This window comes from Schistocerca nitens, chromosome 3 (genome assembly GCF_023898315.1).
Source record: "Schistocerca nitens isolate TAMUIC-IGC-003100 chromosome 3, iqSchNite1.1, whole genome shotgun sequence".
Lineage (NCBI taxonomy): Eukaryota > Metazoa > Arthropoda > Insecta > Orthoptera > Acrididae > Schistocerca > Schistocerca nitens.
Genome location: NC_064616.1, coordinates 50,342,574 through 50,368,176, shown reverse-complemented (window position 1 = coordinate 50,368,176; position 25,603 = coordinate 50,342,574). Strand labels below are relative to the sequence as shown.

At 43.2% G+C, this 25,603-nt stretch overlaps 1 protein-coding gene across 1 annotated transcript in view; it reads right to left on the bottom strand.

The window, feature by feature from the left end:
- The window catches only part of LOC126248002 (zinc finger FYVE domain-containing protein 9), a 383,986-nt gene that overhangs the window by 278,871 nt on the left and 79,512 nt on the right, over positions 1-25,603 (bottom strand). Inside the window, exon 2 of the mRNA XM_049948584.1 lies at positions 23,649-23,713. Within this exon, the coding sequence (XP_049804541.1) occupies positions 23,649-23,713 (65 nt within the window). The remainder of the gene's footprint in view (positions 1-23,648; positions 23,714-25,603) is intronic.

Here is a 25,603-nt window from a genome sequence, read left to right as displayed (position 1 = left end):
GACTCCCCCATGAGATGGAATGCCAGCCTCAGGGCGAAGGTCAAAACGGATCAGGAAGAAATGCGAGACCTCAAAGCGGTCTTGAGAGGCAATTTTGTTTCCTGAAGGCAGAGAACAAGTGGATGCAGCAATTCTAAGAGCAGCTGTAAGTCCTCTTTGTCGGGTCAAAGGCCATGAACTTTCAATTAGAGGAGAGTCATAACGAAGAAAAAATGAAGGTGTGTTACCTCGGTGGCTGCCGAGTGCCAGCCTCTGAAGACTCACTGCTACAGGGGACAGAAGCAGGAGTATCCTGCTCCATGAGGTCTACAGAAGCATCGGCATTCTCCTTCTGTCGGCCAGCTGAGTCCACAACAGAAAAACAGTTGGTGATGTGCACCGGCAATACAGAAGTCCACCGGGCAAGGGTATTGCGTGGTAACACCATCATAGAGGATCTTTTAGCCAGCGAACAAGAAGACCATTTGACTTTTTGGAGCCTTTCGGGTTGGTTGGAGGAACGTAGGAAGTCTTCACGGAAGTATTCCTTTGGTCTTTTCAGGCCTGCCAGTTTTGTAGCTGGTGTCTTTTTTGCCCTGCCTGTGAGACAGAAGTTTGGTGGCATGTTGCACAGCTGGAGGGGGAGATGGGGATGATACCATGGTACTGGGCGATTTCATGACCGTGATGCTAAATTTGAGATTGCAGGTCTGCATGGGCATCTCCTTCGTGGAGCGAGATGTTGCAAGAACAGTACTGTACATGTCAGATGGTAGAATGCAGGGTTTCCAACTAGCCAACAACTTGTGAGCGACCAGGTAAGGCACTTTCTCCTTCACAGAGATCCCCTGGACCGCCTGCTCATCGAGATACATGAGACAATTGGGGGGAGAAGATGGCACGGTCGCCATTGCAGTTGCAGTGTGGAGGAAACGGACAATCGCCCTCATTTGTATCCCTATCACAGGTTACATTTGGCTGTGTGGAGGCAGGGCTCTCGAGTGTGGTTGTAATGACGACACTGGTAGCAGGACACTGGGTCCAGAATACATAGTCTCACTGTGATAACTTCATAATCTCCTTTGATCTTTGACGAAACAACCACTCTATCAAAGGTGAGAAAGAGAGCGCGTGTGGGCACTAAGGAGACATCTACTTTTCTCATCACCCGATGGACTTGAATTACATCCTGATCAGAGACGTACATTTGGATTTCCCCCTCGATCAGACCATCAAGCAGCCTAGAGTAATTAACACCACAGGAAGAATTCAGCGTTCAATGGGCCTCAACATGAACGGGATAGCCATGGAGAAGCGAAGCTGCAAGCAGTTGTTGTGCATGAGAATAGGAAGTAGTCTCCAAAAGCAAAGTGCCATTGCGTAAACAAGAGCACAATTTCACGAGGCCAGCAACTGCATCAGCACCTTTCTGAATAATAAATGGAGCGAAGGGCTGACCGTCTTCAGTATGTGAAACTACAAGGAACCACGGTGCAGCTGGGAGGGTCTTCGAATCGTTAGCCTCATTCCGTTTACATTTTGTAGCTGTGGACTGTGAAGATGATGATTGGCTCATTGTGAGAAAATTCCCCAAGATTACCATCATCTCCAATGGTGCTCTCCTTCCAACTAGGGGGCCCCCTTCAGAAGGGGGCACACCCGCCTTAGGTGACTGTTCACACCTCAGGTCACACCTCCCAAACACCTGACGGAGGGACCAACTGGCAATTTGGGAAGGCAGCAGCTCAGGCACTCACTCCTCCCAGGGCCTGGCCTGTACCAGGAGGTACTGTGAACACTACATGTCGACCTGACACTAGGAATTACACGTTACCCAGTCACCCGCTATGTGTCAGACACATGGGGCTGGCGTTCATGAGTGCACAGGGAGGGAGAAGAAAATGAGAAACCTCAAAGCTGAATCGGAGAAAGGACACAAGAAACAGAACAAAAAAAGAAAAGAGGAATGAAACACAATGGAGAGTAATCTGATACTGACTACCGAAAATGCAGAATACATTTCCAAAAACAGCCTAGACATGTTCCCCGAGGGATGGGAAAGAACAGCAAGAGGATGGGAAAGGATGCTGCAAAGGCTGGGGCCCCGTGGTAGCCAGGAACAAACCTGCCAACGAGTGGTGAGCCCCCTGGGGGTCTTTCAGGGTTAAATGATAAACTGATGACCATAAGTACTCTTTTTGATTTAACAAAAATATTTGATTCTGTAAGGCAGGGGGTTTAATTTTGCGTAAGTTGAAACATTACTGGAAAGGGGTAAAGTTCACCAATGGTCCCTTTCAAACATTCAGCAGAGTGTAAGTAAATAACTTGGTATGTAATGCATTCTGTGCACACAGAGACAGTTATTTTGTTGTATCACCATTATGCTCTCAGTCTGTTTCCCAGACCAAATGCTCTATGGGTTCTCTCCATACACCTGAAAATGCTACGTCATGCTCCATGTGGAGAGACTTTGTGTAGCAGAAACTTTCTCATAAAAAACAACTAATGAACAAGAAATACTATTGCTTTAAATTGTTCATGTACAATTTCTTGTTTCCTGTTTATGCCAGCCATAATAATCACTCTAAAAGCAAAATAGCTATCACCACATAAACATTTTCAAAAAATAAACACTAATGTTCAATGCACACCCTGAAGTATACACAGTAAGCGAATTTATATCATTGTTATTATTGTAATTATTATTGCTATTAGCAGCAGTAACATTAGTGTTATTTGATACACTGATAAGGCTAAACATTATGATAATTATGTATATGAAGATAGTGATCTTGCAGCTCTCGTAGAATGAAATTACAATGAAATCCAGACCATTAGCTGTTTACAGGCACCGATAAATATCAACGGGGACAATTGAAAATGTGTGCCCCCAACCAGGACTCAAACCTGGGATCTCCTGCTTACATGGCAGACGCTCTATCCGTCTGAGCCACGAGGACACAGAGGGTAGTGCGACTGCAGGGACTTATCTCTGTCATGCTCCCCGTGAGACCCACACTTCCAACTTACTGTCCACACACTGCACTTGTAGTCGTCCTGTCCACTGTACTCATTACTCGTGGCAGTCCATCTACCAATTCCCTTAAGAGTTTGAACAATGTGAGTGCATCCGCACTGAAGAAGATCATTGGCCGGTAAGCTGAAGTGTGGGTCTCAAGGGGAGCATGCCAGAGATAAGTCCCTGCAGTCGTACTATCCTCTGTGTCCTCGATGGCTCAGTCAAACAGAGCATTTGCCATGTAAGCAGGCGATCCCAGGTTTGAGTCCCGGTCGAGGCACATATTTTCAACTGTCCCCGTTGATATTTATCAATTCCTGTAAGCAGCTAATGGTCTGGATTTCATTGTACTTTCATTCTGATCATTTGTTTAATTATGAGTTGATACACATCTGAAATGCTATACACCAGCGATTCCGCATGGCTTTGTTTCGAAGAGTCCTTGGCACATTTCCTGATGTACATGACACGAGGTAATTATGCACAGGTTGCACAATTCCTGTAAATGATAAGTTGGTGGTTTGTGGGTGTGGATCTGGTGCCTAATAATGTTCCAGATGAGTTCAAACAGGTTCAGGTTCAGATATGGTGAACTTGGTGGCCTATTGAGTTGCAGTCAGCATGTGCTCACCTGCATGAAAGTGTGGACAGTGAATGATGGGGAATGACTGCTGCTCGCTTGACTTCACCACGTTGATGCAGTGTTTCAGTAACTTTCCCTGGAGCATTGGCCTCCATATCACCAAACTCTCCACAATTTTACTGATATTATGATTTTATGGATTTATGGCAGAGTACCAACAACATGTGTTACTGTTCAAGCTAAAACTATTGGTAAAAACTTGTTTACACCTTAACTACTCTTCAGAGGCAAGTGGTGATTGGCTATGGAGTGTGCTTCACCCTGTAAAGATGAACTCGAGGGACATCCAGTTGCGTTCTCTCTTACTCTGAGCTCCTTCATGACTATGTAGGTTCACTGTTATTCTCCAAAAACCACTATAGCAAGATTCTGGCCTTGTGACATGGACAGTTATCCTGCTGGAAGATACCATCACTGATTGAGAAGACATCAGACATGAAGGGGTGCAGGTGGTCTGCAATAATGCTCATGTAGTCCACAACTGTCATGCTGTTTCAGTTACCATCACATGAGTTTCATTTGACCAGGCAACATGTTTCCATGGCCCAGTCTTTATTATCCTGTGCCCCCTGCAGTCTTAAGAGAGAAGGTCTCATTTGGAATACCATGTTAACAACATGCACTGAATGGTGTACTCTGGAATACTTGTGACTGCACCAGCACTGTACTATGTCATCAGATCTGGCACAAACTGCTACATATCCTGCTTTACAGAGTGGGCAAGCCACCGACCTCCACATCATAAGATAAAGCACAAATGTTTAAGATGATGTCACCTACTTCTGATTTTACCGTCCATCAACCACTTCCTGTAGAAACTCATGACAACAGCGCTTTAACACCAGGCGTAGTGAGTCAGGAAGATTAAGAGTCCACCCTAAGGCGGTGAGGTTAGGACAGTCCAGGAGAATGTGGTCCACTGTCAAACGGGCACTGCAATGACATTGGGGTGCATCCTCATGACAGAGAAAAATGACCACGAGTCAGCCAAGCATGGCCAAGGCAGAGATGACAAAGAACAATGGAGTCCTTACAAGAGGCACTCATAGGGGATCTTCACAAATTTGTGGTCTCCTTTATTGCCCGTAGTTTGATGGGCGAAGTCAGAGTATGTCATTCCATATTCCAAATCATTAGAACTTGAAGACATAATACCTATCAATGGTCTGATGCCAGAATACTGACCTCAAGAGGCAGTTGCTGGTAGCCAATTTAGCCAGCCTATCAACAAGTTCATTCCCCAGGATCCAGACAAAGACCACTGAGTGTCCACATTGAGGGTAAAAAGGGAATCCTGGATAGTCAGGACCAAGGGATGGCGAGAGTAACACTGGTCACGATCTTGTACATACTTAAGGAGTAGCTACATATGAGGAAGGACTCACCGGTGCAGGAATGGATATGCTCAAGAGCATGAGAGATGGCTACCAACTCTGCAGTGAAAACACTGCAACCATTCAGCAATGAACAGAGTTCATTACATCCCACATGGATATAAGCAAAGCCAGTGTGTCTGGCAACCATCGAGCCATCAGTATAGACTATTTCCGAATCATGAAACACACTGAGAATGGAGAAAAGCTGGCAACGGAGGGTCTCAGATTGAGCCGAGTCTTTTGGACCTTGTGATAGGTCAAGACAGAGCTGTGGATTGGGGGTGCACCATGGAAGTATAAAAAGGTGGTAGAGGGGAAAGCTGGAGTTCTGAAAAAGGGACCAGATACAAGTGGCAATCGTAACCCCAGACCCGGGCTGCCATTGCAGAAGGTGGATCTCTGTATATGGAGACAGGAGACGGTAGTTCGAGTGCTCCAGGGAGAAGTGGATGCTTAATGCACAAGTGATCAACTACTGTTCACACAGAACACGCTACTGTGGGACCCATGCCTCTGCTAGATGGCTGATCATGGAGCTAGTCTAAAACTTGCCAGTTGCCAGCCGTACCCCACAATGGTGTATTGGGTCCAGCATCCATAATGTCAAAGGTGTCACTGAGTCGTATGTGAGACCCACATAATCTGAACAGGACTGGATCAATGCTTTGTAGAGCTGCAGCAGAGCAGAGTGGTCTGTACCTCACTTGGTATTGCTGAGGTATCGAAGATTGTTGGGGTATGACCAACGTGTCTGCTTTAGTTGCCAAAGATGGAAGCCATGCCAACCAGGCATCAATGACCAGTCCTGAAAAATGATGAGATTCCAACACATTGAGGGGCTGGCCATCAAGGTACAGATCCAGATGGAGATACCTTATACAGCAATGGATAACGTAGGTCTTGGCAGCTGAAAATAGGAAGCCATGGGTGAGAGCCCAAGATTGTGTTCTGCATTTTTGCTCCCTACAATCTGTGTTCAGCAAAGCCCATTGAGGGTGAATAAAAATAAATGCAAAGGTCATCAGCATACAAAGACGGTGACACTGCAGGTCCCACAGCTGGCATCAGACCATTGACAGCCACTCAGAGCGCCGTTGGTACGCAGTGATCCTGTGTATGGAAGATGCTATGGGAGGTGCCAACCTGTATGTGGAAAGTGCAACATGAAAGTTCTGGATTAAAATTGAAAGCAGGCCATTGAGGCCCACTCACGTAATGTGGCAAGAATTTGGTGCTGCCATGTGGCAGATCAAAAAAGACTGCAACAAGGTCTTGACGTCAGGCAAAAACCGTTTGGATAGCAGACTCCAGTTGGACTAAATTACCTGCAGTAGAGCAGCCTCAGCAAACAGCACTCTGTGTTGAAGCCAAAAAGTGCCTGGATACAGTCTTTGACTCACCATTCATCCAAGGAACTTGCAGAGGGCACTGCTTAAACTGATTAGACAAGAGTTGTCCATCTGAAGAGGCAGTTTACCCATTTTCAAAATTGGAAGAATGATACTTTCTCACTACTGGGAAGGGAATTCCCCCTCGCTCCAGAGACAGTTGAAAAGTGCAAGTATATGACATTGGCTGGCCACCGATAGGTGTTATAAGGTTCCAGGTGATGTGGAACGAAAGATAAAGGGAGCCATATGGTGTTAGGAAAGATGCAATGCAGGCGGGTAGTGTATCAATGTTCAGGCCTGGGCAAAATTCCAAGCAAAATGCTCAGTGATTAAGTCTGGGCTGGTGAGAACAACACCATTCAGGGAAATTCCTGGAGCACTTGTAGGAGGACAGCAGCCAAAAATACGCCTGATTTTTGCCCATACCTGTGAAGAGGGAGTATGCAGCCCTATGGCAGTAACATATTATTCCTAACAAATCTGTTTCTGGTGCTTAATTGGATAACAGACCCAAGCATGAAGCAGTTTGAAGGCCAGGAGCAGCTCAATAGATGGATGCCATTTGTACCATAGGAAGGCACAGTGGCAGTGTTTAACAGCTACAGCAATTTCAGGGGTCCACCAAGGGACAGTCTTCCATCCACGAGATACAAAGGAAGACGGAATTTCTGAAGCAGCTGCCAAAAGGATGGTGTCAGTCAAACTTTGTACAGACCCATCAGTGCTGTTGTGTGGTGGAGCAGTTGCAGTGGCAGCCAAGGAAAAGGCATCTCAATCCGGATTAGTAAAGACCCACCTGGAAGGGCATCCAGGTCAGTGAGGCTGTATAAAAGATGAGCCAATCAGAAAATGATCTATCACACAAATCATTAAGAACTCTCCACTGAATGGAGGGGAGGAATCCAGGGTTATAAATGGAGAGATCAATGGCTGAGAAAGCGCTGTTTGCCACACTAACTTGTGTTGGAGCTCCAATGTTGAGGAGGTGAAGATCAAGTCCTGCCAGCAGGTCTTCAATAGTTCTGTCCTGGTCAGTGGTCACAGTACCACCCCACAATAGAGGGTTAGGAGCATTGAGATCACCAAGGAGGAGGAAGGGTGAAGGGAGCTGTCAAAGGAGGGCAAGAAGAACAGGATGGGTACAAGGCCAGTCTGGGCTTGAGATAAAGATTGCATATTGTTACTGCAGAGTCTAAATGCATCTGAAAGGCCACCGCTCCCAGCACAGATTCAAGAGGAATCCAAGAACTAATGATGTCTGTGCAGACAAATGCACAGACATCACCAAAGGCTCGTAAAGGGCCAACCCATTTTCGGCAGAAGGTGTGGAGGGTGAGAGAAGGGGTTGGGAAGAGAGCAAGTCACAGCAATATCCGGATCAGAGAGAGAACGAGTGGCATTGAGCCCACAGACTGTGGTTCCCATGTCTGACTCTTAGTAATAGGCTTCTTGTCCTGGAGATGCTGGTGAGGGTACTCCTCGAGGGACCCCATTCCCAGCAGGTAACACAGAAGGAGTGGTTCTGTGATAGAAAGGAACAGGAACCACCCAGGAGGAGGAAAGGGGAGGGGTACAAGGCAGAGGTAAGGAGGAAGGGGGATGACCCTGGGGGGGGAGGGGGGAGGTGGAGGAGGAGGAAGGGGGACAAACCCGGGGGGAGGGGGGAGGGGGGAGGGGGAGGAGGAGGAAAGGCCGCAACAGAAGTGAAGGTTGATGTTAGAGACACTGGGTGGAGAATCATGCTGACCGCAACCAATAGGTATGTGGCCTGTTCCTCACAGCTAAAGAAACATGGTAGTTAGTTACATTACAACACAGTGCCAGATGTAGAGGAAGCGCACTGAGCCTCGTCAATTTTGCACGGCTATGTAAGCTGCACAGGCAGCTGTGTCATTACATGAGATAGTGTCCCTCACCTTCAACATCTTCTTCCAAGCTGTGTGAACTTACTTGCCCTATCACACACACTGCATCCAAGAGAGTTCCACTCAGAATGGGGTTGTGCCTGCAGCACTCTAGAAGGTATCCTGCACCCATTCTGTCCCCAATATTGAGTTGGAGAGGTAATATAATTTGACTGCAGAAACAACTTTTTCATAAAGTACAGAAGTAATCCGACAGAAGCTTTGATGCCAGTGATGTGCTGGCGTAAGCTGCAGCCAGCACACTGGTCGGCAAAGATGTTTAGCGAAGATCGATAGTAGGCACCGGATCGAGCACACTTATCATGAGAGGGGCCAGAGAGACACCAACAAGAAACACGCCACCAACGCCCTCTCAACAGCAAGTATTTAGGCTACCGCCACTGACTGGAGGGCCTCACATACTGACTCGACTCAATACTCCAGGTCGGCATACATCATTCTCAGGGTGGTACAGTTATCGCAGGCACAGCAGCCCAATTATTGCAATAGCAAGATTACTGATATTGTCTGCAAGAGGACTATTACTGATGAGCTTGTACCACAGAACATGGACTCTATTCAACCTACAGTTCATGTAAATAAAAAATCATTAATTCACATGTGCATTTGTGTTGTAGAAAGAGGACACCGGCCACCCCTAACAACACCATCTCCCTTGTTTCCTTATGGTAAAAGATTCTACAAGTGATTTGTCGGGTAAGGAGGTATTCAGATTTAGCTCAGTTCTCAGGTTGGCGAAGGGCGTGCGTAGATTCTTTCCTAGGTCAGTATAAAAATTTTCGAAGTGTGTGTGGTTCACTTGATCACTCCTAGTTTGTTGGTAGTGGTTGTAGTTTGCCTCTCCATTTCCTACAAGCCTTAGAATGCAGTGCTTTTATTTGTGCCTTCACATCAGTGCCATGGATTCCAAGGTCTTTCGACTCTTCCAGCCAGCTTTCTGCTTTTCGCCCACAAGTTTATTTCTTGAAATTCTCATGTGGCTTCGTGTCCAGCTAAACATGGTCAAGCACCATGCAGTTTGGTTAATGTATTTTTTGTAACTGTACATTCTGGCAACTCTATGTCACAGTATAAAACGATAACATTGTTGCTTTAATGTGTTTTTATGTAATGTACAGCTTGACTGGTAGTTCTGCAGTCAACAGACTGCAAACACTTGGTAGGTATTGTTGGTACACTCCACTGTATACGATTGGTTAGTCAACTCTATCTTTTACTTTAGAATCATTGGTATAAACAGTTATCCAATTGGGATACACATGATGGGCTGAAAGAAAGTCATCAGAATGTTGTGGGAGCTGTTTTATTCAAGGGTCCACAATACAGATAGAGACTTACCACAAAACATGCTGCTCACCAAGGAAATAAAAAAGGTGGAAGTCTATACAAACGATACATCTGGGGAAGTTTGAGGTAATTTCTCAAGGTCTCCAATCTTACTCCAGTTACTCTGCTAGTTCTGTGGAAGTTTACGAAGAGCCTAAGATGCTTTTGGAACAGAACCAGTACACAGATCGTATGACATCTGATGGATCATCATTGCATAGTTTACAAGTAGCTGCTGCTGTGGGACTCATAGCAGTGGGCTGTACGATTTTGCTATGAAGCTGGTGACAAGGTTCATGTAGGATTAACCAGCTGCCACCTTTATGTCCCTATAGTATACAGGATCTAATAGCCACATCAACAACTGTGATGTGGATTCATATGCTGTCAATCTCTGGTCAAGAATAAGAGTACCATGAGTTCATAAAAAATTCAGAGGATCACGCGATCAGTTCCCAGGGTAGTGCCACTGAGTTTTATCATGCAGTGGGCTCCTAGTTGACATGTGCAATACCCAAGTTACAGCTAGTGACGCTATTTACTTAATTCTAGTTATTTACCTAAATAGAGCTCAGGGTTCAAAGTGTGCAGATCCCAGTGTTTATTACACAGTGTTTATATTTTCCAGATGGTTCCTTGGAGTTGACATCCAGCAATGCTCATTCATGAGGCACCACAATATAGGCAGGAATCACCTACATACAGACGGTGAGACCTTCAGACTCACATTTGATATGATGCCACTGATTGCAATGGAGAACTGTGTGAAACTTGTTTTATAGGTAGGTTACTGAGATTTGCAACTGTATGCAATCAAAATAACCACTGTAATAGAATGTTGGCAGATAATCATATGTTAGCACCACGTGATATTACAAGCTTTCAAAACACCAAGATAATCTACAATCACACACAATGCACCTCAATGTTGAGGAGATGCTCAGCAGATTGAACAAATGCAGAAAGAATGCTCCAGGAAAGTGTAACATCTCTGCACACTAGCTTTCCTTTAATGGTGTTGAGAGGAGAACAACCTGTGGCACTGTGACACTCAGTGAAACTGAAGAAGACCGATCAGATTTTACAACAAGTGGGCATGGTCACAGTGAGGGAGCGCATTCATTTTACATGGTAAGAGCTGGACAAGAATGCACATACATTGCTATAATTCCACCTAAGTATCACAAAAGCACTACCAGCAAACACTTGGGTTTGGTACACTGCAGCCCTTACTCCGACACTGAGGTACAGAAATGACACACAGCTGCAAAACAGTTCAGCAAATCTGACAAACTGTCGAAACATCAGACGGCTAACAAGGAGCTGAATAATACTAGACCCATTGTAAACCAGACAAAGTAAGTAATGGAATCAGCTACAACTTTGGCCCTCACAAAATGACTGAACTTCACAGTGCCCGAGAACAATACTGAAATGGAACATTATGTGTGGTGTGAAGGAACGAATTCGAGGACTACCAAAAGAAGAAGCAGAGGAGATCATGTGGGGAACCTGCAGTATCATCAATAGGTCCTGATTTCTGAAAACGAACATAACTGCTACGGAACAGGAAGCTCTCCAATCACTGAGACAAGATGCTGACACTGTAGTTCTTCCAGCAGACAAAGGGGATGCAATGGTGCCGATTCGCAGTGGATGACGATAACCAGGAAAACAAAGGCTCTTTTGAAGAGCTCAAATCTATCAGAGGCAGTTAAGAAGTGGCTGTGTCCTAGAGCAACAGTGACACCACACCTGTATGGATGGCCCAAAATCCATAAGGAAGTGGTGCCTCTGTGGCCAGTAGTCAACACCATTAACTAGCATAATTAAGGACTGGCCACATACCTCATGATGCTTCTAAGACCACTTGTGAGACACTGTGGTGGTCATGTGAAGAAATCAGCCAATTTCGTGAAAGTACTTAAGGACATGCAACTACTAAGAGATGTCCTGCTCATGAGTTTTGATGTTACATCACTATTCGAGACTCCTTGGCACTACTTACCCAACATTTTGAGCTGCAAACAGTTAAAAATTTTTAACATGCACTGAAGACTGCCTACTTCATGTGCAATGGAGTTTTATGAACAGACGGATGGAGTGGTTGTGGGATCCTAACTGGCTCCCGGGATTGCAAAGCTCTACATGGAACAGTGAGTGTCAAACTGCTTACCAAACACCTAAGCACTTCTTTCGCTAGTTGACAACACTTTTGTGGTGTGGGAGCATAGCGAAAAGGTGCTGGACAAGCTTCTGGAGTACCTTACCAGCATTCACCAAAACATTGCCTTCACTGTGGAAATAGAGGAGAATGGTTGTCTACCTTTGAACATAGTAATAAAGAAGAGTGGTGGTACTTCACACCATGCAGTATACAGGAAGAAGACACCACAGATCTGTACCTGAATGCAATGAGCTGCCACCATCTAGTACACAACATGAGACAGTGTTGCCCACCATAGTACATAGGGCACGCATCATCTGCAATAAAGAATGCCTCTCAGCTGAACTGTAAAACCTGAAGGAAGTGTTTCACAAAAATTGGTACAGTGGAACACAGATTAGTAGGACATTCAAGAAGAGAAAAGACACATTAAACAAGGAAGAGGAGGAAGAAGACAAGAGATTCACTCAACTTCTGTACTTGGGACCGCTCTCAGCCAAAATAGTGAGGCTACTTGAAAAATCTAACATAAAAACCATCTTCTGACTACTACCTAACTTAAAAGAGTACCTACGCTCAGCAAAAGACCCAATAAAACTGAACATAATGGGATACACATCATTACCTGTGAATCTGACCACCAACATATTGAACAAACATAGCGCTGCATTTCAAAATGCTGCAAGAAGCACTTCAGTTGTGTACAACTGGGACACACGGTGAAATCACCTATAACAGAGCATAACATGAAGACCACACCTTTGTCTTTCAGAACACTAAGGTACTATGCCAAGCAACAGCCTATTCCGACAGCAACATACAGGAATCCAGTGAAATAATGATTCATGAGAATCTGGTCAATAGGGACGAAGGATACCAACTGAACACAGCCTGGGAAGCCACATTAGTGGCAATACAATGATAGTGTTCCCAGCACGCAAAATGCATCTCAAATGCCCAAACTGAGATGCGAATGGTGCGCCCGCTACCCCCCCCCCCCCCTTTCCAATGCAACCTCAACCCTCTCCTCATCCGCCAACCTCAACCCTCTCGCCACCGGTCAGCTGGACAGCGTCCAGCAGCCTGTAGCCAGGTGGGTGCGGCACAGTGCTGGTAAAAGTGTTACGACTTCCACAACATCTCAACATTTCACCAGAAAAAGAGAAGTATGACATTATTTGAAACATCACAGTATTTTAACACTGACATCTGGCTGGAAACCTAAGAGCTTTTCATCAATAGTATATCCCAAGGGAGTCTACATCCATATATACTAATGAATAGGTTGTGATCAGTTGCTGGAGGTTGGTTATGTGGTGACAGCTGTCATTGCAGTTCCACTGTAATAATGTCACAGTTAAAATTTTTGTTACTGAAATCTTGGTTGGACTGTGACAGAAAGTACATAATCTGGAATCATTACTCCAGTGTTCATTATTGAATTCTTTGGTATGGTCAGGAATGGTTGTGTTTGTTGTTTTATTATCAGGTGTATCTCCATAACTGTATTTACAGATTCCACCAAATATACAGTTCTCCCCTCACAAGCATTAGTATCATGACTGTTTACCTTGGATTTACATTAGCAACCAAATTCTCTCAGTGTCAACACTCCAGTTGGTCAGTTTTGGAAGCTACACTGATACGTGGATGAAAAGCCTTGCCTTTCAATAATCAAGCACAATCGATGGACCTCCATCTTTCCCAGCAATATGAATAGCTCTTAACTGAGACTGACTGGTCAATAGCTGCAAAAGGAACTTGCATTTTTGCCTGGCTTATAAACTGGGATGACGATAGTGTCTCACCAATGTGAGGGAATTCTATCTCTAAGCCAGGTAAGGTTAAAAACCTTGAGTAGGTCATGTTAATGATCAACAGTCTACACGTACATGCTGCAAACCACTGTGAAGTGCATGATGGACGGTACCTCCAAAGTATTCTTCCCATTCCATTCTCATATGACAGGTTAAATGTCTGTGCATGCTGCAGTTAGTCTAATCTTGTCTCTACACGAGTGATACATAGGGGTTGTAGCATATTCTTAGTTTTCACACTAAATACAGATTCTAGAAAACGTGTAAGTAAGCTTTCATGTGATAGTTGGTGTCTATCTTCAGTTATCTGCCAGGTCAAGAGTTCCACCATTTCCGTGACATTGCCCTGCATCAAGCAGACCTGTGACCATTCATACTGTTCTTTGTATACATCCAATACTGCCTTATAGTCCTATTTGGCATGGTCCCACACACTTGAGCAGAAGTGGAGGATGGGTAGCACAAGTGTTTTTTAGGAAATCTCCTTTGTGAATTGACTTTATTTTCCCCAGTAGCCTACTAATGAACTGAAGTTTATCATACGCTTTACGCATAATTGGGCCTATGTGACCATTCCATTTCATATCACCACAAAGTATTACAACCAGATATTAGTACAAGTAGACTGATACCAACTGAAGACCTAACATTCTAAACGTGCTAGCTACCATTTCTCTCAGGTCTGACTTTATTCGCTATAAGGCACAAAATGACACTGGTGATGTCTAAAAACATTGCTGATCTGTGAAAGTTTGATAGCATAATCCACAAGTTAAAGCGGCAAAATATACTACGAGTTCTGGGAAAACTATTACAGCAAAATCGGAAAAAATACAGGTAGGTATTTCATTTATATACTGTACAGTTCCAATCTTGTCAGAACTAGGTTTGATTGTAGTGTGACCAGGAAACAATTTAGACTGTATCGATTAAAGCATTTATTTTAGTGCTGCTCATGAAGTCAACAAAACAACAAAGCTACACATCAGTTCTGCTGCACATATCAAAATCGCCTCACCTGGAATATTGCACATCAAAATGACATTCAGTGACACTGAACAGTGGGAAAGTGTAAACATCATAAAGAAAGCCCAAACTGTTGACAATTTCATTCATAAACAGTTTTCAGTGGTGTAGAACACTCCATAATTATCCACTAACAAAAAGGACTTGCTTGCTATGGTAACCTTTATGCCACATCACCATTGTCAGATTTTTATTGATTTGAGTAATGATCCTGCAAACTGATGATTTTTGTTTCATATTGTTCACATGTCTTAAGACATTTATCTTTAGGTGTTTTGTCAAGCATTATAGCATGATATCTCTTTTGGACTCAACCCATTTAGTATGAATAAGGTTATTTTGCACAATTCAAAGCAATTTTCTCTGGACTTGAAGTATAGTTTATATTTCCTGGATCTCTCTCTCTCTCTCTCTCTCTCTCTCTCTCTCTCTCTCTCTCTCTCACACACACACACACACACACACACACACACACACAATTTTATATTTGGTCCTTAGGTCTTCAATTGTGACTCATCAATATTTTAGCCTTACGATATAAAAGTTTTGTGTTTTGTGATGTGTATAATTGAAGGGGGTGGCAGAAGGAAGTGGAAACCCTCAATTTAGTAAAAATTAGTAAGATAAAGCTTTCTGTTATGTTTTAAAATGTACCACATGCCACTAACAACATGTTTCCTATGCACTACCAGAAAATACTGTGTAGTATATAAACTGCTCAGTCTTATTGTATTTATGTTCATGTGGGTTAGCACTGTCTTCTGCAAACCCCTTCAATTTTATGTTTCCAATGTTTCCACCACTTTCAAATTTCATCAACATCAGATTGACTCATTCTGGAGTTGCTTTTCAGATAGTACTTCACAACAGATAACTGCACCATCTGCAAAGGTCTGAGGTTACTATTGTATGCCAGGTCAATAATATGCGACATCAACAGCAATGGTCCCAACAAACTTACCTGGGACACATTTGAAGTTACTTCTGCATCAACTTTCAGTCTGAGATTACATGCTGTGTCCTCCCTACCAAGAAATCCTGAATCCAGTAACAAATTTTGTCTGATGCCCCATATGACCATACTTTCACTAACAAATATTGGTGTGGTACATTAGTCAAATGCATTTTGGGTGTCAAGAATTACTGCATACAATTACACTGAGCCATGGTTTAAAGTTCGTTATGTGAGAAAAGCACGAGTTGCTTTTTGCATAAAAGATGTTTCCACAATCCATTCTGGTTGCCATTAAGGACATCATTCAGTTAGAGATACCTCATTATGTTTGAGCACAGAATACATTCTAAGATTCTACTACAAATGGACATCAATGATATGGGATGTGGTTTTGTGGCTCACTTCCTCAACCCCTCTTGTAAACAGGTGTGATATGTCTTCTTACAACTACTGTGTAATTCTTTTATTTGTGGGACACACAATATTTTGAGGTTAAAACAGGGGGACTATCTTAGTTGCAATTTCCGTATAGAATCTGCCAGGGATTTTATTGGGCCCAACCATGCAGGTACTGCTGACAGTCCCCCCCCCCCTCCCCCCCCTCCTCCTCCTCCTCCTCCTCCTCCTCCTCCTCCAACATAAACTGGTTATCATATTGGGTATCAGGTATAGTGGTTGAATTGCTAAGAGTAACCTCTCAGTATGGTTACAATCAGGCCATTTCTGAGTATAGTGTGTGATCTGCCAAGAGAAGGGTGCCAGGATAATCACACTAAGGGTATTCACATGGCACAATGGGTGTCCTCCCCTGCACAGCTTGCACTTGGGAAGAATTTTGAAGAAATTAGAGGTGAAACCCTAATGAAGACCACGAGTAAATAGAAGAAAAGTGTGAAAAAGATAGAGGAGAAACAAGAATGAACTAAAGCAACACCTGAATAAGAGCCATATTGCCGTAGAGGTGGCTTGCAAGGTAGACATGTGAGAAAACAGGATAGACAGAAGCAAGAACTAGCAAAGAAAAGGAAGGAGTACTGTAATGTGGCACATGTTCTACACACATGTACTCTTCAATGGGTTGAGAGACTTGAAGGGGAAAATTTGTTTAACTGCTATTGTGAGAAGCAGGTGAGATTCTGTTGTGAGATCTTTAGACCCACTACAATGTCTTCAGAACTGGATAACTTTTGCACCATAATTTCTTAGTTGTTCAAGAAGGAAACATTTGACAGAATCATCAGGGAATACAGTGGAGCAGCCTAAGATGTACCCTTGCTTACACCCATCAGTATATGTAGTGATGAAATCGTGTAACACCACTAAAATGGAGGCAAACATATTTTCAAAAATATGTCTAGAGTGCAACATTCCTTGTACTCAGTTGAGTTTAAAGTCCCAGTCAGCCTGTGAAATACCCAAGGCAACGGTGTACTTCATCCTTGGATTATGAAATTAAGGTCTGATGCAGTCAACTCCACTAATGGCTCATTTCTGAACATCTGTTTAACATTTGGACAGTTTTATTGCACTAAATACTAGTGACGGAGTGCTGCTGTGGTTGGAGAAGTGGTTCAGTATCCTCTACACACAGCAAAAGAACAGGATTGGTTCAGTAAGTGGTGTCTGTTAGGGTTTACTGATTTTTTGCATGCTGTTCTTGTAAAACTCAGTTGCTGTAACAAGGCACATGTCTTGTCAAAGATTAGGCCCAAAAATAGTACAGTATAACGAAAGTTGGCCCACCCGGTCGGCCGTGTGGTCTAACGCACGGCTTTCCGGGTGGGAAGGAGCGCCTGGCCCCGGCACGAATCCGCCCAGCGGATTTGTGTTGAGGTCTGGTGAGCTGGCCAGTCTGTAGATGGTTTTAAGGCAGTTTTCCATCTGCCTTGGCAAATGTGGGCTGGTTCCCCTTATTCCGTCTCAGCTACACTATGACGGCGATTGCTGCGCAAACAAGTTCTCCACGTACGCGTACACGACCATTACTCTACCACACAAACATAGGGGTTACACTTATCTGGTGAGAGAAGTTCCCTGGGGGGGGGGGGGGGTTTCCACCGGGGGCCAAACCGCAGAATAGCCCTGGGTTCAGAGTGGGGCGGCGGAGGGGTGAAGTGGATTGCGGTAGTTGTCTTGGGGTTGTGGACCACTGCGGCTGCGATGGGGACGGAGCCTCTCCATTGTTTCTAGGTCCCCAGTTAACATACAATACAATAATGAAAGTTTAAAATAGTGTCTCCATTTTCAGAACTGGTTGGTTACACATGATGTTTTCTCAGATGAAATTCTTATCTGCCCACTTTTCCAGTTTCCTGATGCTCAGTTGCAAATGCATGTCATTGTAGGGCTGGGCGAGGTCTATAGTTCCATGCCTGTCCCTGACTACCAAGTGGCATTCCCTATTCATTCCTGAGCTAACTAGATGTCATTGGGATGCACACTTCAGTGAGTCAGTGACACACTGATTAACATGCTCCACTATGTCCTAGACACTGCCTTGGTATTCAGAGACAGTCAGCTGGCTATAGAACATCCAGTTATTCCTGTTACGCTTTCGTCAAGTCAGTGCCCTTTCAGGCATTTACAATTCAGAAACGTTAATCCATATTAGGAAGTGGTATGGCAAGAGAAAATTAGTAGCAGTTTTCCACTGAGCAGTTCCATGAGAGGACCAAGCAACAGGGCAGTTCAACACAACTGATATCGAATACATGGCAGAATCAAAGTGCATCCCTAGGTCTCTTTAAAGACAAGAATTTTCCCTGTGAGGATTAAGCTTGTTACTGAACCACACAGACAGGTAGTAGCAGATGCTCCACACACATTCAGACAGTGACTGCTTACAATTTGCTAGCAAGTGCTATTGGTAGGGAACAGTATGTATAATTACCAAACACAGGCAATCCACATTTGACCTAGTCACAACCATGGAGGTCACTTTCGTGCAGACTACAGTCCCATGGTGAATTGGTAGCCCTTAAACATCCACAATCAGTTGAAGGGAAGGCAGATGCTAGATTGAGCCTCATTGGGAGAACGCTGGGGAAATGTAATTCACTCATACTGGAGGTAACTTTTAAGAGCATCACGCAATTGATTCTTGATTGCTGTATGTCTTCGTGGGGTCATTACCAGGAAGGATAAATAAATGATATATAGGAGACCCAAGAAAGCACAGCAAGTTTCATCACAGATTCATCCAGTAACTGTGACAGTTTCACATAAAAATTCAGAGATCATAGTTACTCGAATCAAGCAACATATTGCTTGCTCCTACATTTGTTTTGCACATTGACCATATGGAAAAAGCAGAGAAATTAATGTTCATATGAAGACTTATCAACAAGTAATTTTTCTTGTGCTCCATTCACAAATGGATAAAAAAAAGGGTAGATTGCATGATAGTGACACACAAAGTAATCCCTATCTCATTACATAAAGTATTTTTTTTAGTATAGATTTACATATTTATCATCAATTTGTTCATATTCAACTAAATTATGGGAGCCATGTTGCCAGTGACGCTTACCTTTAACCATCATTACTGTTATGAATCCAAGGCAATGGAGAAAGATGTCTTAGGACTTTCTTGTTTTCCTAAGTATGTGTGTGTAGCTGAATTTTAAACCCTGATGTACAATGTTTCTTTTCATTGTCCAGGTTTCCCTTTGTCTATAATCATTTTTTTTTTCTTGAAGAAAATGAAGTGACTTACAATGTCCCTGTGCCCATTATGAATCTCTAGTCATTCTTTGATATGATACACTATGATGGCGAAATCCTGCGAAGTTATTATACAACCCTCATTTAATTTAAAATTATTTTTTGTGTAGTCACCAAATGATGGCTTTTGTAAACATCATACTGTTACAAAGGTATAGTATATATCATATTTGTGTACACAGGTTTAATACGTAACATATTTAACAACGGTTTAGAATTCTTTCAGTGCATACAGACATTTATTCACAAGAAAAGTCTTCAACTTGTTTTAAATGAGCCCTATTATATACATTCATTAATTCTGGTAATTTGTTGTACCACACTGAGCTACTGATATATGGGACATGGCATAGCACTTTGAATTTTGTTCTTTGTCTGTAATTACTGTTCTTATTTTTTGTGTTGTGGTTTTGTACATCATAGCAATTGGGTGTCATCCTGGTGTGACACACACACACACACACACACACACACACACACACACACAGAGAGAGAGAGAGAGAGAGAGAGAGAGAGAGAGAGAGAGAGAGAGAGAATACAGTGAATTAGTTACTTTGATAAGGGCATCATGACAGGTTTTCATGTATCCTAGATCATGCATCAGCCTAAAAGCTCTGTTTTGTAGCATCAGTATTCCACTGAAGTGCATATCAGCAGCATACACTCCCCCCCCCCCCCCCTCCACATCCATATTCGATAGCTTACAAATGGGAAAATTCTCTCATAGAGCACTGTTTCTCTCTCTCTCTCTTTTTCTTTTTTTCTTTTTTTTTCCTTCCATACAGTTCTTGATAGTTGGACAATTTACACTGTCTGTATATTAAATTCCACAAATATCTCTTACACATCTGTGGCATGAGTTGCCTACATAGAGCTCCAGTAACTGTGATTTTTTGGCATTTACTTTTAGGCCTTCGTTACTAAAATATTTAGTAATCTCAGATATCCCATGTGTTGAAAAATGTTCTGTCCTCCTTACATCACCATAAAACAGTAGAGAGGTGTTAACAGCATAAGTAATTATACAGGAATTAGAAGGATGTATAATATTCACGTACACAAGAAAAAGAAATGGCCCCTAATTAACCCCTGCAGCACACCCTGAAAGACTGTTGACTTTCTTGACCTCATTTTCATAACTTATGTTTGTCTATTGTTTACATTTTTAGGTAAGTTGATGACTGCTGTTGTGGTGTTTCAATATTTTCAAAATGCATGTTGGGTTTCTGCAAGAAGATTATTTTAAGTGGAAAAGTAACCACGCTGTACCAGTATTACTGATTCAATAATCTTACTAAATGTAGGACTCAAGAGATATTGATTGGTCTGTAGTTTGATGCTTCCTCCTTTGATCCTGTTTTTGTATATTAGTCTGACAATGCTCTTTCTCAATGCATTGGGAAACATACCTTCTTTGAAACTACAGTTGGTATGTTAATTGGTTTAACCACAACATTTGTGTGGTTTTTTTTTAATTGCTTTGCTGGCAAGACCATCCCAACCACTTCAGCTGTAAAATTAATTTGTTTATCTCTTGTTCTTTTACTTCCTCAAATTTGAAGTCTGTATCTATTGTGTAGCAGCATATTGAGATATTGGATGGATCTGTGTTTGGAGTTATGTTGCCAGTTGGGGAGATGAAATGTTTGTTAAGAATGTTACAGTTTTCTACCTCTATCAGTTGATCTTCACGTTTGATATTTATTGCTTGTACATGTTTTATAGTATTTGTTAATGAGGTTCTAGGCAACATGGCTTACGTTTGCGAATTATTTCCTACGATTTAGGGGATCTAATCTGAAACCTTGCTTAGCACCCTTTTCCATTTAAACCATTTCATAATTTTTGTCTGACTGACGACTTGATTGTTTGCTTCTGTCCTTTTTCATTTAAACATTTTGATAATTTACATCTGACTGATGACTGTTTACAACTTGCCTTCAACACTTTGTAATCTGTGGTTGTTTGCCACTTATCGTATTTCCCACATTGTTCCTCTAAATATGATTACACATTTTATTGGATAGTAACCCCTTTTCTGAAGCATTCAAATTTAGTCCATGGACTGTATGGAGTTTTATGTACTTATATTGATATGGTGCCTGTTCTTTCGGACATGTCCAAAAGAACAGACACCATATCCATATAAGTATATAGTTCTGGCATTACCAGCTGTGACCTCCTCCTCCTCCTGTGAGGATGCACGCATATTTACCCGAACTCTTACGGGACTTGGTAAGAATGTCAGGGCACACATTTTCACCTGTCCCTGTTAATATATATCAATGCCTGTCAGCAGCTGAAGGTATTAATATATACATCAATGCTCATAAATTAAGGATAATACTGATACATGGTGAAACAACACTCTGGTGGGTGGTTTGTGGGTTTAAATCACCTCGGGGTATGACCATGCAGTGCTGTTAGCACTGATAACTCTGTACAAATGCTGCTACTCTCGGTCGTTAATTGAAGGCCATCAGCCACTGCATTGTCTGTGATGAGAGGTAATGCCTGAAATGTGGTATTCTCAGCACACTCTTGATATCGTGGATCTCGGAATATTGAATTTTATAACTATTTCCAAAATGGAATGTCCCGTGCGTCTAGCTCCAATTACTATTCAACATTCAAAGTCTGTGAACTCCCATCGTGTGGCCATATTGATATCGGAAACATTTTCACGTGATCACCTGTGCACAAATGACAGCTCTGCCAATATACTGTCCTTTTATACCTTGTGTACACGGTACTACCACCATCCGCATATGTTCATATCACTATCAAATGACTTTTGTCATCTGAGTGTAATATTCTAAAATCTTTAGAAGTTGAAACCTAAAGAAACATATACATTCCTACAATCAATCTATGGCATCATACCCTTCGAACCACATAGCTCTATAAATTACTGCAGACTAGATGTGAGGCTCTCAAAGAACATATTATCCACCAACAATCATCATAAAATGAAATTATCTTCTAATTTAGTAAACTACACTGATGAAGAAAATTGTAATACCAAAAAATAATTAATGTAGAGTAATGAAATTTTGGGAATGCATTTGTCTAGGTAACATACAAGTATGCATTGTGTTGTACAGGTGCCGGATGTCATTTTTTGGGCTGGAGTTCCAGGCTCGTTGCCCTTATTCAGTCAATACAGGGACAGTTAATGCTGGTTGCGGATAATGCTAGAGTTGCCATCTGATGATGTCCCATTTGTGCTCAATTGGAGACAGATTTGGAGACCGAGCAGGCCAAGGCAACGTGTCAACACGTCGGGTTACAACAGTGGTATCGGGGTGAGTGTTATCCCGCTGGGAAACATCCCCGGCAATGCTTTTCAGGCGTGGCAACACAACAGATCGAAGCACCAGACGATATGCAAATTTGCAGTCAGGATGCACGAGATAGCCAAGAGAGTGTTTCTGCTGCCACATGAAATTTCACTCCGGACAATAAATGCAATTACGGGTGCAGGGTGTCTGGCATGCAGACAGATTGGTTGCAGGCCCTCAACTGACCTCCTCCTGACGAAAACACAACCATCAATGGCACCGTTGCAGAACCAGCTTTCATCAGAAAACACAACAGACCTTAACACTGCCCTCCAATGAGCTTCTCGCTTGACACCACCAAATTCACTAACGGCAGTGGTTTGCGGTCAGTGGAATGCACGCTACAGGGCATCTGGCTCGGAACTGTCGAAGTAACCATCTGTAACAGTTTGTTGCGTCATTGTGAGCCCGACTGCTGCTGCAGATGCAGTACAATGCATCACAGCCGTATGCTGAACACAATGGTCTTCCTTCTCGATAGTGCCACATGGCTGTCAGGAGCCTGGTCTTCTTGCAACCATATATTCTTGTGATCATTGCTGCCAGCAATCATGTACAAAGGCTACAGTCCTGCCAAGTCTTTTTGCAACATCACAGAAGGAACATCCAGCTTCTCACAGCCCTATTACATGAGCTCATTCAGACTCGATAAAGTGTCGATAATGGTGTCATTGTTGCCTTAAAGACATCCTCGATGATCATCATCGTCAATGGACCACGTCCAATCTCAAAGATAACTAATGCTCACGGATTTTACAGTACGTATTTAGATCAAACCTGATTCGCATCCTCAGAGTGGCACTACAAGCCCCACTCTTATGCAACTTGTACGAAATTTGGACAGACATCATTTTCACGTGTAGAAATGTGCTTACCAACTTTTGTTTACATCGCAAAACTCATCCTCGGTATTGCAATTTTTTTCTGAGAGTGCGTGTACGAATTAAGGTTACTTACACTGGTTGTTGACGTAATACCGCTGAATCCTTTTCTTCCAACCATTAGAAGTTGTTCTTCACGATCTGCAAAGAAAAATAATTTTTTTTGTTACATTTTGGCTTCCTTGCACAGTTCATAAGTTATATTGTAAGGTACTTTAGTCATCTGTAAAAACTTCATTTAAAAGTAACCATATGCTGTATAAATGTCTCACACAGAAACAAGAAAAAAGATGTGCCACATCACTTCTACAGTAGTATGAACTTAACATAGGGACTTCACATATTAAAAATTGTTCACAACTGGAATGTGTTAATATTCATAATATTCAACAAACAGTTTTTGTTTTTTTCCCCCCAGAGACTTTATGTATTTAACTACTACACTTCTGATGAGGATTAACGGGGCGGGGGGGGGGAGGGGGGGGGGGGAGTTAGGTGTCCTTACAACCCCTCAGGCAATCTATGGGGCCAAAAAGCCCTACCTTACTGGGATTAATAGAAACAACCTTCGCAGGCGAAACGTAACACCAGATCAACCGCTTCGGCGTCATCTGTTAGTACCAGAGGAAGTGTGTCAGGAAGATTAAGATGCCACCTCAAAGGAGCCAAATTAGGGCAGTCTATGAGTAAGTAGGCCACCGTCAGGCAGGCTCCGCATTGGCAGTGAGGGATATCCTCACATTGGAGCATGTGGCCATGGGTCAGTCAAGTGTGGCCAATGTGGAGTTGACAGAGGACAGTGTATTCCTGAAAGAAGGACAGAGGGAAGACTGCCCTGTGGTCGCGGTCTCCTTAATTGTTCTCAGTTTCTTTGGGGAGATCAGGGCAGACCATTCTGAGTTCCAGACTTTCAGCAATCTGTGGCATATAAACAACTAAAGGTCTGGTTAGGGGGACCCATTTCCAGAATCAGCATCCTGGTGGCCAGCTTGGTCAACCAGTCAGCTCATACATTTCCCAAAATCCCAACACAATCAGGGGTCCAAATGAAAACGACTAGCCATCCATCTTGATGGAAGTCAGAGACAAGATCCCAGATAGCTGCAACCAGTGTGCAAGGGGAGTAGCACTGGTCTATCAGTAAAGACACTGCAGCCATTTGGCATAGAGTGAAGTTCACTGCACTGTGCGTGTGTGTATGCAAAGCTTGTTCGTCCATCGACTGTTGAGCCATCGGTGAATACCACTTCCGAATCCAGATGTGTCTCAAGGACAGCCAAGAACAGTCGGCGAAAAATTGTGGGGTCAATGGAATCTTTTGGCCCAAAGGATACTTTGAGACAAATACAAGGTCGGAGCACAAGCCATGGGGACCGATGCAATGTCTCCCTGACCAGAGGTGATAATGGAGGAAGTTGCAGTTACAGAGACACTGGAGGCATGCAGCCATTGTAAACCTAGTTCTGGGTCACTGTTGTGGACCCGTGTCCTTCTCCAAGGAAAAGGACACAGTAGTTGGGATGTTCAGGGAAGCTATGAATGCATATACTGTAATTCAGCACCTGTTATTGGCTGCCTGAGAGGTAATAGAAGGACTCAAACCTCTACTAGTAGGTTGTTTACAGGGCTAGTTCGGAAGGCTCCTGTCACAAGTCAGACCTCGCAATGATGAATGGGCTCCAGAATACGCAATGCTGGGGTGATGATGAACATATGCAAGAGTCCCATAGTCAAGATGGGACTGATCCAGAGCTTTGTAGAGCTGTAGAAGGGTTGAGCGATCTGCACCCCATCTGGTGTTACTGAAGCAGCAGAGTGTACTGAGGTGGCACCAGCACTTTCGCTCAAGTTGGCGAAGGTGGGAAAGCTACGTCAGCTGGGAATAGAAGATCAGCCGCAAAAAGCGGTGAATCCAAGAAGTAACAGATCATCTAGGTAGGGTGTGGGTGGGCACTACGATGGTGACAGAAGTGTATAATGCAAGTCTTGGCAACTTAAAAGTGAAAGCCATGAAACTGCAAAAAGGTGGGA